Below are 19,598 nucleotides of genomic sequence, written 5' to 3' on the forward strand. Positions count from 1 at the left end.
GCCACTGGTAGATTGTCCATGCCTCACAGCCACAGAGAAGTGATGAGTGAACCATGGTCTGGTAATAAGAATGTTACAGTGAACCTTTATCAAACACTGCTTCAGTATTGTGCTCAATTCTGGGCACTGCACTTAGGATGTGAAGGCTTTAGAGAGGGTGCAGAAAGGATTTATGAGAATGGTTCTAGGGATAAGGGATTTCAAATACGTGGATAGATTTAAGAAACTGGTCCCTTTAGAGAAGAGAAATTTAAGAGATTTAATAGTGGTGCTAAAAATCATGAGGTGTCAAAACCAATTTGACACATAGAAGCTGTTCCCATTGGTGGTAGGGTCCAGCAATAGAGGACACTATTTAAGCTGCCTGACAAAAGAACCAATGGCGACATAAGGAAAATCTTTTTTTTACATAATGAGTGGTTAGGATCTGAACTACACTTGCTGAGTGTGTGGTGGAGGCACATTTACTTGTGGCGTTCAAAAGGAAATTGGATAAGCACCTGAAGAGAGAATATTTTCAGGACAATAGGGAATGGGCGGGGGAGTGGAACCAGCTGAATTGCTTTTGCAGTGAGCCTCCAAAGGCACGGTGGGCTGAATAGCCGCCTCCTATACGGTAGGCATTTTTCGAGTAGATAGAATTACGTAGGATATACAGCACACAAACAGGCCATTTGGCCCAACTAGTCCATGCCAGTGTTTATGGTCTACCCAAGCCTCCTCCCATCTTTCCTCATCTAAATCTACCATTGTAACTATCTATTCCCTTCTCCCTCACATGTTTGCCTACTTTCTCCTTAAATGCATCTATACTATTCGCTTCAACCACTCTGTAGCAGTGAATTCCACATTCTCACCACTCTTTGGGTAAAGAAGTTTCTTCTGAATTCCCTATTGGATTTCTTGGTGACTATCTTATATTGATGATCCTTAGTTATGCTCTTCCCACAAGAGGAAACATTCTCTCTCTACCTACTGTTTCAAAACCTTTCATAATTTTAACCTCTATTAGGTCACCTCTTGAGCCCCCTTTTTTTCAAAAAAGAGATCCAGCTTGTCAACACTTTCCTGATATGTATACCCATGCATTTCTAGTATCATCTTTATAAATCTTCTCCATACCTTTTCCAGTGCCTCTATGTCCTATTTTTAATATGGTGACCGGAACTGCACATAGTGCTCTAAGTGCTGTCTAACCCAGATTCGATATAGATTTAGTTTAACTTCTTTACTTTTCAATTCTATCCCACTGGAAATAAAGCTTAATGCTTGGTTTGCTTTTTTATGGCGTTGCTAAGTTGTGATGTAACTTTGTGATTGTTTATTTATACTTGAAGATCCCTTCGTTCCTCCACCTCACTGAGATTTGCACCTTCTGAGTAATAAGTGACTTCCCTATTCTTCCTACCAAAATGCATTACCTCACATTTATCTGTTGTATTTCATTTGTGAATTATTTGCCCATTCTGCAGGCTTATTAATGTCCTCTTGTAATTTGTTGCAGTCTTCCTCAGTATTGACTATCACCCCAATTTGCTGTCATCCACAAATTTGGAAATTGTGCTTTAGATTTAATCTAAATGTGAATTGTGAAGAATAGTGGTCGCTGCACTGATCCTTGTGGAATACTACTTCCTACCTACTCTGAACAGCTACCCTTTGCTCCCACTCCCTGGTTTCTGTCTGAAAGCCAACCAGTAATCCATTCTGCCACCTGTCCCCAGAAAAGCTGCCCTTGGTTTGTCTTTAATTGGTTTAAATTCTTTTTGGTAGTACTGTTAAAATGGGATTGTCTATACTCAAGCCTATCTCATTTCCAAGTTAATCAGAATTTATTTCAATGGCTGTACATAGACTTTTACATTTTTGGGGAACTTGAAAATCACCTATATTTATAAAGTTGACAATGGAGCAATATTGCAATGATAAATACAATCAAACTGCATTATTATTCTAAATGGAGCTAACAAGTTTAATTTTTTCACTTATTATAAAGCAAATGCATGTTTATTTCTGAATTATTAATGCTTATTTTCATAATTGTTTTAGTCAATTAGCCCTACTTGTAGCAAGCTAACTTTATACTGAAGTACTTTTAATGACAAGAATAAGTTTTCTTTTTTTAGTTTAAAAAAACTAATACCAGAGCCAAACTATACAGGGCTCTCCTAAAGCACAGCTATGGTTGTGAATAATTGTAATTGAGCTACAACGGTTAGCCACGATCAAACCTGGAACCTTCCTAGAGTGAGGCAGCTAGTTCACAAGTACCCTCGCCATTCTGGGTTAGGGAGCAGATTTTGTTCCTTATTGCTATCTATGAAAGTATGGGCAGAATTTAGACCCTATGATGCCCTGTATAGCCTAAGGAGCTTGACCATTATGATTCCCATGTGAAGAATTGCCAGTCTATAAGGGGTATTGGTTGTATGTGTCAAAGTCAGAGAGTTGGGAGTAAATGGAAAAGGAATAAATAGAAACCCTAACTTAAAGTGAATTTATATTTTATAAAGATAACACAATAAACCAACACAGCATGTCATTTCTGCTTAGACTGCAGTTAGGCAACACAGGTGCGCCGATCTCACCAACTTTGCAACTTTCATTACACAAAAGTAAAGATATCGCCTCTGTCAAGGATAGACCATGTAAACTATGACAGCAGTAAAACTGGGCATAAAACTTGGCGGCAGATTTTCTGTCGTCGCTGGCAGAAGACGAGGAGCTAGTTCATTAACTCACCACAAGGAAGTCGCGGGTGGAGAGATATTTCAGTTCAAGCCAACGGAAGATAATTTACCAGCAGGGAGAAGTCTGCACCATTAAATGAACTTATTTAGTTAATTCACCATTTCAGAAATAGACACTAGTGTATGGACGATTCGCTGTTTAAATCCCGAACCCCTCAAAATGCTTATTGCGGATAGTTAGCTGAACTGAATGTTGATTTTCACACGGTCAGTACTGTACTGGTTTGATCATCACCGTTTGATAAATGATCACGTGGAATAGCCAGTGAAATTCCATTAACATATGGCCAAAGTTTCATCTTAAAGATTAAATATTTTCTCGGTAAATTGACTTTAGAGTTTTGTCTTTCGGTTATGACCCTATTGTCCACCTGCCAAGCAATTTTATAGTTGCGTCCTGTATCATTATTTATGAATGTTTTTTCAAACCGTTAAATCAATAAATGGGCAATAGGCCAAATATCTCTTCCATCACCGAACGACGCTTTACAGTTTAAAAAAATAATAAGCAGAATTAATGCGAGAACACGAGAGATATTCCATTTGAGTGATACCCTTGGTTCGAGGCGATCCGGGGCTGTAGCTGAGTCAGGGGGCGGTTGACACATTCACATGGGTGTAGGTACATCTGGAGATGGAGCCGCTGGTTGTGCGTCTCTCCTCCTCTGTCTCTCTCATGCGAGGGCGCCGTTTGATGCGACAGAGAAAAGTGGCCAAGAGAGCCATGCGGAATCGTTTGTTCATGAAACAATAGATGATGGGATTTACACACGCCGATGTATAGGACAGCAAGTGGATGAATGAAATCGGGGTCCCGGACAGCAACTTGTCAGCCGAGTTTTTATCAAAGGCTCGCCAAGCATTCACACTGAAAACAGGAGTCCAGCAGATAAAAAACATGACCACGATCACAATCAACATCCGAATTACTCGCTTCTTTGCCGTTAAGTTCGCAGTTGAACTGTTGCTCCTTGGCCTGTTCGTTTTAACACTGATGCTGCCTGATAATCGTTGCATCTCAATCGTTCTTTTTCGTTTGATGCTGTGTATGTAACATCCGTCTCCGTCTTCATATTTACTGTCACTGCCACAGCTACTGACTTTTCTCACTGAGAAATGAAGTAATGGAAAGTAATACAATTCAGCCTTCGGATTTCGACATTACTCTCTCGACAAATTCCAGCTTTACATTCTGCTGCTCTTTGCTACATGTCCCGTCCCTGATCTGAGAGTGTGAGACAGTTTTGGAAAACTTCTGAACAAGTTAGCTAAGTCTGACGTGAAAAAGATTTCGAAAAATGGGGATAGATTTTCCTCAAAGCTCAAAAGAACACACGAGGATTGTGATTGAGCAGCATTTGTACAATCATTGCCAGAAACGATAATCTTATTTTTAGGTTCAGTGGTTACAATTAGTTCTGTCTAATGACGTCTTTTGCCACACTGATCAACCAAGCACGCCCTGTATAGCAGGATATTTTATCTGTGATTGAGACATACTGAGCACACCTTGGATCACTTTCTAGGAGCAGTTACTTAAATCCTTACAATCCTTTTAAATCCGAAAATCTCCTTACTTTAACATTAGAAATGGAAAGGCCGTGGGACAATATATAGTGTAGAACGATGAGGGGTTGACTTAAACACGTATTTATTTATCCCCTTTCATGTCCGAATGACAACTGAAAGCCTTCACTTTTGAAATATTGTGTTGTATAAAAGCAGTAGCCAATTCCACCCCACTACCCACCGCCCCCCCCACCCCCCCCCCCCCACCCCCCAGCAGGTCCCATTAGCAGAAATTAGATAAATGGCCAGTTCCAGCTCCACTGGACAAAGTGACACTAGATCGCATAGACCCTTCCAAATAGACAGAAGCAATCTTGGTTAAACATTCCAGCACCAAAAATCAATGAATGGTGACCCAGGCCAGCAGCTATGTTCATGCCTGCTGGTGGCACTGCTGAGGTTTCCAGGAGGGCACGAGTTTACCACGGAAGAGACACACAGGCCTCACTTTGGGCGTTTCACTGGCGCCCATTTACCCGCGGGACAACACATTTTAGCGCTCACCTGCCTGGGGAGCATCGTGGGGATGGTTTCCCAGTCCCATAACCTCAGCCAAAGTCAATTTGACCCTCTAAGAATAACACGGTGTTGAAAAAAGCAACTTCCCCGGCCTCCAGCATGGAATCCACATCCATCCTTGTACCTGATGTAGTGACTTCGACTGATTCTGAAGGACATAGACTAGAGACACAGAGCGGTCCCATTCCAGATTCAGCCTCCCAAGGAATTTCAGAGCCCTCATCTGACGTCTTTTTTCGCGCCTGTTTTACCTGGGGTTCACCCATTGTAGAATTCGTTTAGTCTATGAAGTGTCAGCCCAGGTTAGTCAGCCCAGTCCCAGAGAACCCCAAGTCTCTGATTCAAAGGCCAGATTACTAACTACATCGAGCAATTGATACAAGTGAACCGGGGGTTATACATTTATCACGTTTATGATTGTTACTTCAGCTATCTGTTGGATTAGCTTGAAAACAATATTGAAAGAACTGAATAGAGGTAAACCCTACCAAAGAGCACGTGTTTTATTTGCAGCCATTAATCCAGTTAGCGACTCTAGAGTTTCCTTCAACTGTATTTCTATATCAGTAATAGTTTAGCATCTTATTATCATAAGCTTCATGTAGGCATTCTCGTAGAAATCAAAGTGTCATGATTTTGAACAAAAGTAAAATATATAATTTGTTAGGAAATAGTTACCCTCAATTCAAAGTGTGAATTAAAATTATCTCTCAGTTCAATTTTGGCCCATAAATTCACTTTAGTTTGTTATTTACATCGCCTCAGTCATTCCATCAGAAAATAATTAAACTTTTAACGTGGAATACAAGGTCGAATCATCGGGAATACACCAACTAGGCCTTAAACGCGTTTGTAGTTTTCATATCAAAACATTTCCTCAATAGAAAAACCAAGAAAATAACAATATTGTTACTCTGTATCTCGAGTCTGAGTTCTTCAGAATCAGTCGAAGTCACTGCATCAGGTACAAGGATGGATGTGGATTCCATCGTGTGTTAGTGGCATGAATGATATAGTCACAAAACCTCAGTCAATGACTGATTACTACGCTGCTTTCCATCTTTTACAGCTTGTCGACTGATTGTCCATGCATTTGTTCTTTTTATTTACCTCTTTAAAAGTTGTGACACACCGAAAGCTCCCCCCCACCCCCCTCCCAAACTGTACCGATTAGTATTTGAATACATGTTGAAACCGTATGTAACCCAAACTGGTTTTTAAAGGAAGATTGTGGTCTCCGAGTTATCATCTATTTAGCAGGCATTGAAATAAGATAACATTTCCTTTCATGTACACTATCAAGATGAGGCAACCAAAGGCAAAATAAAATCAAAGAAAGGGAAAGTATAACGGGGGGCGGGGGGGGGGGGGAATCAAGATCAACGACGTGATTGATTGTTTGTTAAAGAAATGACAACAGGGGCTGCCTACATCTCCACACGGCAGTATCGGACGCCTAGTTAGAAACCTTGATGGGACTGTCTGCAGTCCAACTGATAACAAAGAAAGACCACTGCAGTAAACCATCATATCTTCCAGGTCCCACCTGCTCAGTTACCTTGACTCCTCTTTCTCCGATTCGCTTCGAATTGAATCCCACTGTAAAGTTCGCGAGAAATCAGTCCATATGCCATCGTCATCACTACTCCAGGGACCAGAAACAGAATCAGTAACAAAAAAATATACCTGCGGTGAACAATCATGAGACAAGTTAGATACAGGTAAATCGAACAGAGCTTTGAAATGATCAGACTTCGAATCTTAAACTTCCAATGAGGATGGTGATTACCAGGACTGTTGTGTGAAGTCATTCGGCCAAAGGAGACGGCACATGTTGCCTGTGCTGTTGTTTACCCTGGTGAAGGGCACCAAGGTGTTGTAGATGGGATACGGTAACATGACAATAACTGAGAGCAGCCAAGTAGCGGCGATTACTTTGAAGGCGTGAGATTTCGTTTGCCAGACCCTGGACTTCAGCGGTTTACAGATAGCACTGTACCTCTCCAGAGAAATCGCTACCAAGCTGAAGGTGGAAACGCTAACAGAGATACCTAAAACATAACCACAACATTTTATAACTGAAAAAAAGTAATTTCCTTTACCGTGATCTACAATTCGAAAACGATCTGCACTATTTTGGATTTCCTTCTCCCAATGCAAGGCTAATCTATTAACTGAATTTAAAGTACACTTTACAAAGTCTAAAGATGCAGCAATTCACAAATGAATGTAATTTTCATTTTAACAGTTAACCTAAGTCTAGGAAGAAACGCAGAAAATACATATATGGCGTGTAATAATTTTGTTCCTGACTATTTATGGGGTATTCTGGGTTGGTGCGGATGAAGGGGTGACGAATCTTTACGACTAGAGAGGGAGAAAAGCAACGTCGGTATGTATCATTTCCGTGACACGATGGCCAAGGAGCACGTTTGACAGTTTACAATGATCTACCTCCCATTGCAGAAATTGATTTTCATTCTGATGTTTAAAAAAAGGCTTGGATTCATCCATTTGCTCCTGATAACCGAATGTATTTATAAGTAACCCAGGGACATAAATATTTTGGAAAACGTCAGAAAGTTGCTGTAAAGTGAATGTTTTGTATAAGTTTATAAAGATTCACCATCACCCGCAGTCGCTTCTCTTACCGCTCATGCACTGTTACCTCCGGTGTCCCCCAAGGAGCTATCCTGGGCCCCAACCATTTCCATGTCTACACACTGTTCCTCATGGATTCAACCAAAAACATGCTACTTTCCTTATGCATACTAACTAAATCCAGCCCTATCTCACCACTACTCTTGACCCCTCCACTGTCCCTGTTTTAACAGGTTGCTTATCCAACATTCAGTACTGGATGAGCAGAAGCTTCCACTAAATATTGGGAAAACTGAAGCCACTGTCATTGATGCCCACCACAAACTGTGTTTCCTAATCAATGACTCCATCCCTCCAACAAAAACAGAAAATGCTGGAAAACTCAACAGGTCTGACAGCATCTGTGGAGGGAGAAACAGAGTTGATGTTTGGAGTCCGTATGACTCTTCTCCATGGTAAATGTCTGAGATTAAAATAAACTGCAACTTTGATGCCAATTTTTGACTCAGAGATGAGCTTCCAACTACATACACATGTTGTCACAAAGATCATCAATTTCCACCTCAGTGACCACTGAGTCCTCACTGCCTCTGCTCACCTGCTGCTGAAACCCAGCCTCTACAGCCCTTTGTGGTAAAGAAACAAGGGGAAACAATCTCTCAGCATTGACCCTGTCAAGCGCCCTAAGAATCTTATATGTTTCAATAAGGTCGCCTCTCATTCTTCTAAACTCCAGTGAGTACAGTTCTCTGTCCATTCTTCTCACGATTTGAAACCTCCATCAAAAATCCGCTCAACCTTTTCTTCACTGAGAACAACCCAGCTTCACCAAATGATCAACGCAATTGACTCATCCCTGAAACCATTCTCATAACTCTTTTCTGCACCCTCTCTAATGCCTTCATATCCTTCCTAAATTGTGCCGCTCAGAATTGGATGAAATACACCAGTTGAAGCCGAACCAGTGCTTTATAAAGGTTCAACTACTCCAATTTCTTACTTTTATGCCTCTATTTATAAAGCCCATGATCCTGTATACCTTAGCAACCACTTTGACAACATGCCTTGCCACCTTTTACAACTTGTGTAATCAGATCCACCGACTCCTGCATCCCCTTTAGAATTTCACCCTTTATTTTATATTGCCTTTCTTAATTATTCCTACCAAAATGTATCACTTCATACTTATCTTCATTAAATTTGATATGCCACATGGCGATCCATTCCACCAGCTATGTTGTTTTGAAATCTATCACTTTCCTGGTCACTGTTAGCAATACTTCCAAGTTTGATGACATCTGAAAAACTTGAAATTATACCTGCAACCAAGTCTGGGTCATTAATATATATCAGGAAAAGTAGTTGCCCTAATATGAATCCCTAGGGAACCCCACTGCATTCCCTCCTGCAGCCCAATAAACAACAGTTCACCACTACTCCCTGTTTCCTGTCACTCAGCCAACTTTGTGTCCATGCTGCCGGTATCCCTCTTATTCCATGTTCAACTTTGCTGACAAGCCTATTGTGTGGCACTTTATCAAATGTCTTTTGGAAGTCCATGTACACCATAATAACCACATTATCCGCAACAAAACTCTCTGTTACCTCATCAAAAAAACTCAAAACTCAATTAAATTTGTTCAACACAATTTGCCCTTAACAAATCCACACTTGTTTTTTTTAATTAGCCCACAATTGTCCGAGTGATATTTATTTTTGTCCCAGATAATCATTTCCAAAAGCTTTCCACCACCAAGGTTAAACTAACTTGCCTATATTTGTTGGGCTTATCCTCACACCCATTTTTTGAACAAGTTTGTTAAATTCATAATTCTCCAGTGCTCTGGCACCACCCCTTGTATCTAAGGAAGATTTTTCGCAGCAGTTAATTCTGAAAAAACTTTTGAAGATATATTTTCATAACTCTTCAATGTTAAACTTGTAATTTCAGTGTTAATAATATGCTTAGTGTTTTGAAGCACATGGGTGTCAGGAAAGGGCTTTCTGTATTTCAGAAGTTTATTAGCATGTATTCATTTCATGGGCTCTGGATTGAGTGAGGTTGATGGAGTTAATGGTCTACCTCCTCTGCATTTTACTCAGTTCTCAGTTTTTACATTATTTACCAATGTTGTGATTTCTATCATCAGTAATCTGTCCCAATACAAATCCATACTCGCAAATAACTAAGTAGAGTTGTATTTATCTTGTCCCTTTAAGGCTACTATTTAAATCTAGGGGTTGAGTAGAAAGAGTAAGTGTTCTTAGCAGCTCCACTATTGGTTCCCAAACAACATGCAGTAAAATAGCAGTGTAATTTATCACTGTTTCTGAGTAGAGAAAAGTAGTACAGAATTACACAGATCACAGAGATAAGTACAGATGAGGGGGCATTTGGGCAATCCAGTTTATCCTTCCATAAAACACTACATACCACATTCAAGTCTCCTTGAGTAATCCCACATATTTTACCTCCACCATCACACTGCCTAGGAAACCATTTCAAGTATTAAGAAATCTATGATCTAATTTAGTTTTTTTAAAGCAATTAAAAAGTGTGTATGATACATGAAAATCACACTTGGCAACACATATCTCATAAGTCATTTAAAGAGGAAGTATCACCTTATTTGGGGCTTTTCAAGTAGATTCCATGTCATGAAAACCAATAGACAGAAGGAACATTCAACGGAAGGTCTTCACACACCGCTACACCACCCCCCTCATTCCCCTTTAGTTTGAAATCAAAGTTATGACATTTTTTTTGAGATTGAGACAATGGTCATTGACGAACAATCAAACCCTGACTCTGCCTGCAAATCTCGAAATGAATTTTTACCACACAGGGTCACCTTAATGCATCTCACTGTGAACTGAAGGTTCACCTCCAAGTCACTCACCATCTTGGAAATATATCGCCGTTCCTTCACTGTCACTGGGAGGTGACATCAGGAGGGAGGAACTCATTCCCTAACAGCGCTGTAGGTGAACAACGCCACATGGACTGCAGTCTCAAGAAGGCAGCTCACCACTACCTTCTCTAGGGCAATTGGAGGTGGGCAATAAATGCTGGTCTAGCAAGTGACGTTTACGATTAAAAAACACAGTAAAGGCAGCATTAAATGCAGATTATATCGAACAGAGTTTAAACATTAACGCTTAGCAAATTTAGTACATAAACACCGATCGCAGCTGCTTTATATTATTAAAACCTCTTCCTGCTTGTAGCATATTCAGTTATAACTACGAACATTCCGTTAACATTTTTCCATGTGTAGAGATGGGGGGAGACAGGTTAAAAGAGTCACGCTTGCGAAAATAATGACACTTAACGTTGGCCCTAAAGCCCAACTTTAGTTCAATCCCTAATAAATATCCAGTTTTTGGGACCTCCACTTGGATTACCCAGTCTTATACTTCACAGTTACTTAAAAAAATTCTACCAATTAACATCATCCCGAGTGGAGTTTAGAAGAAATGGGGAATTAAAGTTTTACTCTGGTGGTCTACTTAACCCGTGTTTCAGTGGGCGGTAGTTGCTCTACTTTTACACATTGGGATGGATTTTTACCCATGAAGTAAGCGACAGCCTTGCAGACGGCGCTTCCGAAAATGAAATCCTTGAGCAGGTTTGGAATGAGGGTGAAGGGCATACAGAAGAGGCACAGCATCAGATCACTGGTCGCCAGCGATAGCAGGAAAGAGTTAGTTACAGTCCGCAGCCGCTTGTTCCTCAGCAAGACAGCGATGATCAGGACATTCCCCAGCACACTCAGGATAAAGAAGAGACAGTAAAGGAATATCCGCACAGTTTGATCCACATCTGGAAGAAAAACAAAGGAAACCACGTTAACTCATGTACACATTACCGTACAGATCAGCAGATCACTCGTGCCCATTTCTGTGTCTCTGCCTTCCTCCCCTCATCACCTTTGGGCGGCCGTGCAGTCTCTTCCCAGCTTTCATTCTTGCAGCTCTCCGCCCTGCTTTTTGATCTACCTGTCGGAGTTGGACTTTCCGTCAGGTTTAGGAGTAGATGAGAAACCATCTCCATTTCCAATTGTTTTAATTGCTTTCTCACTCTTTTGAACAACGCAGTTGCCGCGGCGATTGATCCATTTTAAACTTTGCCAGATCTCCAATGCAGTCTCCTAACTCTAACCATTACATATATCCCTTCCTTCTAATAAACCAAAATGGCGCTGTCAAATCACACAAGAGATATTGAATATCTAGTAAAAATCTGTATTTAAACATTTAAATTTCTTTGCTATAAAGTTAATGTTAATTATTTTCTGTCCTTTCAAAGATAACCCGATTTAGCGGCGATGCTTCAGGCTGCTTTCGGTAGCTGCTGCTGGACTCGGCTCGCTGGGCTGGCCGGAGCGCTGTGAAATGTTCCTCATGTGCACCCTGTAAACTGAAGACCTCGCTCAGAGGAATGGATGGAGTGAGGCACCTGCCAGAGGTCTCAGTTCCAGCCCGAACCAGTCACTCAGACCCGCCCCGTAACCACAGCACAGCGCAGGACTGACAAGCGGAAGGATTTACCTTCATTATTTGGCTTTACATCTTGTGCACTGTGACAGAACAGGATGGTCCATTCCCGTCCGGGGAATAAAGGACGTTCCTGGAAAGTAGTGAATCAGCCTCGACTACCTACCCGGGGCGCAGATTGAGCCAATTGCCCCTTTCCCCTTCTATTTCTCCTCCTTTTCCCCTTCAGTGTATGTGTATTGCTTAGCTCCCATAGTATTAGAAATAATATGGGGTTTAGAACATCGTCCGGAGGGAAATGTCCAGGGAAGTGGGTTCATCAGACCCCTCGGCTCATTCCGATGGGGTCAATCAGTGGAGAATTGGAGAACACTCCAAGGTTTCTGCTGATCTAGCGCCGAATTGTCTTGTCCCATTTGCAGCAGAACCTTCCGGGTAAGCAGTCACCTATGTAGCCACCGGAATCCGACCAAACGCTCCAGATAGTGAACTACACCTTGAAGGATGTAGAAGTTAATTTCCCAGCTCTTCCCTTGGAGGGAGGGCAAACTGACTTTCATTTTCTTTCTATTTTTCTAACTTTCTTTAAATATGGTTCCACTTTGACTTCTTTATATTTGAGCCAATCAGATGCAAATGTGAGATAGACTTTGGGGATGTGACACTTTCAACTCTTAATAACCTGAGATATGGCCGATGTGCTGGAGATGGAAACTATGAATTGCCACAACATTGCTTGCAGTGAGGTAGAGGAGTCACTGTTATTCAATTCAATTCAAATGTCCATTCACAAATTTGTTGCAAGTACATTACTTGTTCATTAAAAATCACATATAATGAAAAATAAAAATTATGCCATCACCAGACAAACCGAAAACGACAGTCACAAGTTTCACGATCATCTTCACGAATGTCCTGATCTCACTATCTCACAGGAGAAAAGTTAAAAGCTAATGAAAAATCCGAAGAAAACTGAAACAATGAGCAATGTAAAATCTCGTGTCGCTGCAGTGCCATCTTAATCACACGAAGTTAGACGTACAGCAAGTCTACCTTTTAAACAGACAGCGGGTCCCCAACATTAAATGTGCATCAGCTTCACAATGTTAACCGTACGGCAGCTCCCCATTTTGAACGTACAGCAGGCTCACACTGCTCGATGCTAAAGCTCCAGGCTCGCCCGGCAGTGAGGTTCCCCTTCCCCAGTCCCTTCAGGGATGCTCCAAAGGAGATACCATCAGGGCTACTGAAAAGTGATTGAATAATCCCGGATTTTTCTTGGTACTTTGGGAATTGCATTTTTTCATTTTGTCCATTATTTTGTGAATAATGTAAATCAGTTGCCTTTATATACATATTTCTTTGCTCATGTACTTAATTTTTAATCCCTTATAGTCTTTAAAGTTGAGCATACACAGTAAATGCGTGCAAGATGCACTAAAGATTCAAATGGAAAAAGTGTAATTTCCCCACCATTGGCAGGTAGCTTTACCACTGAGGTCACCACCATTGATTGCGACAAAGGTGGAATACCTGGTTTTTATGCCCAAAACAAGGGAGTGGGGGGTGGGGGGCATGGTATTGGTTGTTGGCACCCTGATGAAACAATATACGGTTGCCCCAGCAGGCCCTTTACAATGGCCTATCCTGATGATGGGTCTTTGACCTGAACTGTTAACACTGTTCCTCTCCATAGATGTTGCTTGATCTGCTGAGTATTTCCAGCATTTCATGATTTTATTTCTTTACAAAGGGGACCACTTGAAATAATTTTTCAAAGATTATCGTCTGATCTTTGAAGTTCCACGATCCTGCCTTGATCAGCAGAAAATCCCGATAATCACTGCAGGGTCATCCAGACCAGCTGCCCTTTTACTGGCCATACACCAGGTCCCAGTGAAGGGATACAGAGGGGAGAGTTCTGTGGAAGTGGAAGCCACCGGCTGGATAGGGGAGAGCATAAGTGATCACCCAGAAACTCTGCACCTTTCATAATGATAACCTCACAAGGGGTGGTTGGAAACTTAGGCCCGAATTTTCACGGAGTCAGAAGGGCTCTGCACCATAGCCAAATGGATGGATGGAGCATGGGGAGCGTATGGAGGTGAGGGTTGAGGGTTTGAGGGCTGTTTTTAGTTTTTTTTGACAGCTGGGATGAGGTCTTGGATTAGGGGAGTGGGCCTTTTAAACAGCCAACGTTGGCAGCTGGCTGCTCCTATGACTGCCTCTGAACTCTTTCCCAGGGTGGCAAGTCCGACTCTCATTAATACCTGCCCTGGCAAAATGAAAATCCAAAGACCTGAGGCACTTTCTCCCAAGTCAGGTTTGCGGAGTCAGGAATTTTCCTGACTCTGTGCTCTTGGCTTGGGAGCACAAATTCAGCCCTCAGCCACCTAGAGACCATCCCATATACTCAGGCAGTTAGCAGAAGGAGGTCATTCAGTCCATTGTGTTGGAGCCAGCTCTCTGGAAGAGCAACTCCCCTACTCTCATTCTTTGTCCCTTCCTCACAGCCCTGAAGTTTTTCCCCTTCAGGTGTTTAATCAATTCCCTATTAAAAGCCAGGATTAATTCTGCCTTCACCACACTCTGAAAGCTAGTATGCAGGTACTGCAGGTAATAAGGAAGGCAAATGGAATTTTGGCATTTATTGCTAAAGGAATAGAATATAAAAATAGGGAAGTGTTGTTGCAACTGTACAAGGCATTTGTGAGACCGCACCTGGAGCACTGTGCAGTTTTGGCCCCCTTACTTGAGGAAGGATGTAGTTGCACTGGAGGCGGTACAGAGGAGGTTCACTAGATTGATTCCAGAGATGTGGGGCTTGTCTTATGAGGAGAGATTGAGCAGTTTAGGCCTTTACTCGCTAGAGTTTAGAAGGATGAGAGGAGATCTAATTGAGGTACATAAGATGGTAAAAGGGATAGACAAAGTAGACGTGGAGCGGACGTTTCCCCTTGTGGGGCATTCTAGAACAAGAGGCCATAGTTTTAGGCTAAGGGTGGTAGATTTAAATCAGAGATGAGGAGGAATTACTTTTCTCAAAGGCTCGTGAATCTGTGGAATTCACTACCTCAGGGTGCAGTGGATGCTGGGACGCTGAATAAATTTAAGGAGGAGATAGACAGATTTTTAATTAGTAACGGGTTGAAAGGTTATGGGGAGAGGGCAGGAAATTGGAGTTGAGGCCGAAATTAGATCAGCCATGATCGTACTGAATGACAGGGCAGGCTCAAGGGGCTGAATTGCCTACTCCTGCTCCTAGTTCTTATGTTCTTATGTTCTCTCAGGCAGTGCATTCCAGGTTCTAACTACTCATTGCACAAAAATATAATTCCTTATTATACTATTGGTTCTTTTATCATTCACCTTAAAAGGTGTCCTCTGGTTCTTGGCCCTCTTGCTGATGAGAAGGTTCTACCTACCTAATCTTTCTAGTCCCCTCATGATTTTGAACACCTTGGTGAAATCTCCTCTTCTCTACAGATAACAACCCCAGTTTCTCCAACCTACATGTACAACTGAAGTTCTTCATTCCTGGAACCAGTCTCATAAATCTTTTTTGTGCCATCTCTAATTCTTCACAGTCTTCACATTCTTCCTAAAATATGGGTCCAGAATTGGACACATTAGCTGGATTTCTGCTTAATTCTGGTTATTCTGATGGATTCCCCCTGAGGTTATAGCAGGAACGCACCTGAATGGCTACAGATACTCTGATCCCTTGTATTTAGCTGAACTCAGGTGAGGAAATGGGTTCAATTGCTCCTAGAGGAAGCCTTGCACTTTGGTAGCAATGTGAGATGTTCTTCGCTTTGGTGGCAATCGGAAAGTCCTGCACTTTGGTAACAATGGGAACAGTCTTGAACTTTGATTACAATGCAATAAATCTTGTGTTTTGGTTGCAAAGTAGGCAGAGCTGTGCTTTGGTTCTAATATGATAAGTCCTACACATTGTTTGCAATGGGAGTAGACTTGCAATTTCAATGCAATGGGAGAAATCTTCTGCTTTGGTACAATGGGAGAAGTCTCGGATTTTGGTAGGACTCAAGGATGGCCATGAATTTTGGTAGTCAAAGTTCTGGGGAGAAATATCAACGATGAATTTCTTCTGGAGATTGTCCCAATTGTCTGTTGTAGCTGCAATGAAAAAGTCACAGACACTCCAGAAAATCTTCATAAATGCCATTACAACAGACAAGTGAGAATCCCTGAGGAAGTAACTTGCCATCAAGTCGATGTCCAGGCTTTTGTGAGAGGCTGAGGCTTTCAAGTAAAAGTTTTAATGAAGTAGGGGAGGGGTCATGTGATGGGAAAGGAGTAAGATGTGGCTGAAGACAGCTCCCACGATTTCTGTAATATATCCCTATAAAAGTTACTCATATTGGGTTAAAAGGTTCAGCTTTTTTGACTATCAGTGTTTTGTGACACTAACAGTGTTCAGTGACACTCAACATACACTTGAAATATCGAAACACAGAGACAAATGTAATCAGAATGAAACCAGGCCTGTTGCTTTATCCGCTATGGTGTCTGATACTACATCTGGTAACAACATGGTGGTTTCCTGCACCGAACTTAATTCTGTCAGCACACTTGTTGACTTACAGAGCACTATTCTAGCTGAATTTGCTGGACTCCATTCGGTACTGCGTTCCCCTGTTGCTAATCTCCAAGCCTCTGTTGCCTCCTTCAATCGAAGGCTGCGGGATGTTGAACAATCAGCTACTGGCTTGAGTGACAGAACTGCAGCTCTGGAGACCTGCTGTACCCATCTGGAAGCCCAGAATATGAAATTGCTGATGAAGGTGGGCGACCTGGAGAATCGCAGTCAAAGACAAAATTTAAGGATTTTCTCAGTGCCTGAGTGTGTGGAACAGGGATACTCTACAATTCTTACTGAGGCAATTCTTTTGGAGGTTTTCAGCAAGGAGAGTTTCGATTCGCCGCTGGTAGTGGATCGAGCCCATTGCTCTTTGGCGTCACGTCCGCAGCATGGTGAGCCCCCAAGGCCGTTAATACTAAGACTGCACCACTATAGAGTGAAGGAGCAAATTGTTCGTCTGTCTAGAGAAAAGGGTCAACTATACTTTCATGGAAGCAAGATATTCATCTACCCTGACCTCAGCGTGGATCTAGCCTGGCGTCATGAAGAATACAAACCTGTTAAAGCCCAACTTCATGAAGCCGGACTGAAATATGGCCTTCGCCACCTTGCTTCCCTGTATGTAACTTTTAACAGCGTGAATAAGATTTTCAACACACCACTAGAACCTTCAGCCTTTTTCAAGGGCACAATTATATCTTCTCTTAGTAAGTTATATCGTGACTTCACCCAAGACAAAACGGTACACAGTGCTTAATTAGATAACTATGTGTGATGGTTCTGTTACACGATAAGTTTTGTCAATTATACCAATCTCTTTGTACCTTATGTCCAAACTGCATTAATCGTGGAAAGTTTTACATAAACCCTATGAGTGTTTATTTTTTACCTTTTACCACATTTGCAATTGAATTCTTTGAGAGTTGTATCTCTCTTTATATTCTCCCTCTCTTGTGTATTGTATTACAAAACTGTTGCTTTTGGACAGATTCTGCACCTTGTTAGCATATGCTGAGCTTTACAATACTTTTGTTCGGGATATTTGATTGTATATTGCTTTCATGTGGGCTGTTTATTCAAGACACACTGGTAAGATAGGTATGTATAGTACTTTAGGTGTGAGGGGTAGTGTTCACCTCATTTGGGGAGGTGATGTAAGCTTTTCTTTCCTTCTTCCCCTTCTTCTACTTTTTCTCCCTTCTCTTCATTTCTCCCTTTTTGTTGTTCTTTTCCAAATATACATACGTGCTTTCCTCTTGGTCAGTTTTTAACATTCTTCAGATGGATGAACTCTGTTTCAAAAATATTTAATCCTTTATTTCTAATGGTCAACCTATGGGGACCATATGCTTTGATACACTTTTATTATCATAATGTCCACTAATTTTAAGGCCTCACAGGGTGGTTGTCCAATGCATTTTATCACCTGGAATGTGAAAGGTCTAAATCGCCCAGTTAAAAGAAATGAAGTTCTCTCTCATTGACATCATTTGAAAGTGGACATTGCATTCCAGCAGGAAACTCACTTACGTACATCTGACCACTTTCGAATGCGGAAGGGATGGATTGGGCAGATGTTTCATTCTAATTTTCATAGTAAAGTGAGAGGTGATGAATTCTAATCCATAAAGGCATTCCCTTTGTTCACTCTCAGGTTATAGCTAATGGCCGCTATGTTATAGTAAAAGGCCGACTTTTTAACTGCCCATTGATCCTAGCTAATGTATATGCACCAAACTGGGATGATCACCGTTTCATTTCAAATTTCTTATTTTCCATACCTGATTAGACTCACATCACTTACTTCTTGGAGGAGACTTTAACTGTGTTCTTAACCCAAATTTAGATCTACAAAATCTGTTCCAATACCAAAATCAGCCTCAGCCATCAGGTCTTTTCTGGATACACATGGATTGGTAGATTCATGGCGTTTCCTACACCCATCAGCAAGACAATACTCCTTTTTCTCTCCAGTTCACCACACCTATTCATGTATTGACTATTTTTTCCTTGACAAGAGCCTGCTCCCATTTATTCAATCCTGTGCAGACAATAGTTTTGTGATCTCTGGTCATGCCCCCTTACTTTTAGCAATACCATTCCATGACCAGCCTGTTTCCCATCCACCTTGATTCTCTTCTTCTGGCGGACCTGGATTTTCCTAAATTAATTTCCTTGCAAACAGATACTTTTATAGAGCCTAATACTACTCCAGGTATTTCCTTTACTACTGTTTGGGAGAGTATGAAGGATAAATAGCTCCATATACTGCTCAACTTAAACACAATACCTCAAAAATTGTCCCAATTGATTGACCAAATTCTCTTAATGGACCAACAGTATGCTATTGCACCCACCCCAGTATTATACAAACAGTGTCTGGCTCTACAGGCTGCATTTGACCTTCTTTCTGCTAAACAAACAGAAATGCTTATACTTAGATCAGATGTACATTTTATGAGCATGGTGAAAGAACTAGTAGGCTCCTGGCTCACCAGCTTCACCAGTCTGCTTCCTCTCAACTAATTACTGAAATCACCATTCAAACAGGGCCAGCCACCACCGATCATCAAGAGATCAGTGATCAATTCAAACTTTTTTATTCCACTCTTTATACCTCAGACTCCTTTTCAGATCCTAGTTTATTTCACAATTTTTTGGATAATATTGACATGCCATCTCTAATGTCTGACTCTATGAATGCGTTAGAAGTGCCCCTTTCCCAAGATGAACTATTAAATGCAATTAAATCCTTGCAAAGTAACAAGGCACCAGGGCCTGATGGATTTCCAATAGAATTTTATAAAAAATTCTTATCACAACTTTCTCCACTATTACTGTCTCTGTGCATGAGGCATCTTTGTCTATTCTTTTAAAGAGGGATAAGGATCCTCTGCATTGCAGTTCATACCAGCCCATTTCCCTTTTAAATGTGAATGTCAAGATACTAGCTAAAGTCTTAGCCCACCGCCTTGAACCTGTCCCTCCATCTATTATCTTTTCTGGCCATACAGGCAAGCAGTCCTTCTACAATTTAAGGCATCTTTTCAATATTA

General features: G+C 41.4%; 1 protein-coding gene across 1 annotated transcript; it reads right to left on the bottom strand.

Annotated features, from left to right (window-relative positions):
- Positions 1–3,338: 3,338 nt before the first annotated feature.
- cckar (cholecystokinin A receptor) lies at positions 3,339–12,838 on the bottom strand. The gene is made up of 5 exons (XM_078557526.1): positions 12,808–12,838; positions 11,011–11,262; positions 6,628–6,889; positions 6,397–6,524; positions 3,339–3,859 (listed from the first exon to the last, which is right to left on the bottom strand). Exons 1-5 carry the CDS (start codon positions 12,836–12,838, stop codon positions 3,339–3,341), a joined length of 1,194 nt encoding a protein of 397 aa, XP_078413652.1.
- Between the last annotated feature and the right edge of the window lie 6,760 nt (positions 12,839–19,598).

This window comes from Cetorhinus maximus, chromosome 1 (assembly GCF_964194155.1).
Source record: "Cetorhinus maximus chromosome 1, sCetMax3.hap1.1, whole genome shotgun sequence".
NCBI lineage: Eukaryota > Metazoa > Chordata > Chondrichthyes > Lamniformes > Cetorhinidae > Cetorhinus > Cetorhinus maximus.

What these genes read in the sequence shown, in the direction of transcription:
- cckar (XM_078557526.1), bottom strand. Translation starts at nt 12,838, where the DNA reads ATGATCGTGAAACTTGTGACTGTCGTTTTCG. An exon ending in ACTTGTGACTGTCGTTTTCG is followed by an intron (nt 11,263 to 12,807) that starts GTTTGTCTGGTG and finishes TTTTTCTTCCAG; the next exon opens with ATGTGGATCAAACTGTGCGG. An exon ending in TCGGAGAAAGAGGAGTCAAG is followed by an intron (nt 3,860 to 6,396) that starts GTAACTGAGCAG and finishes TTCATTTCTCAG; the next exon opens with TGAGAAAAGTCAGTAGCTGT.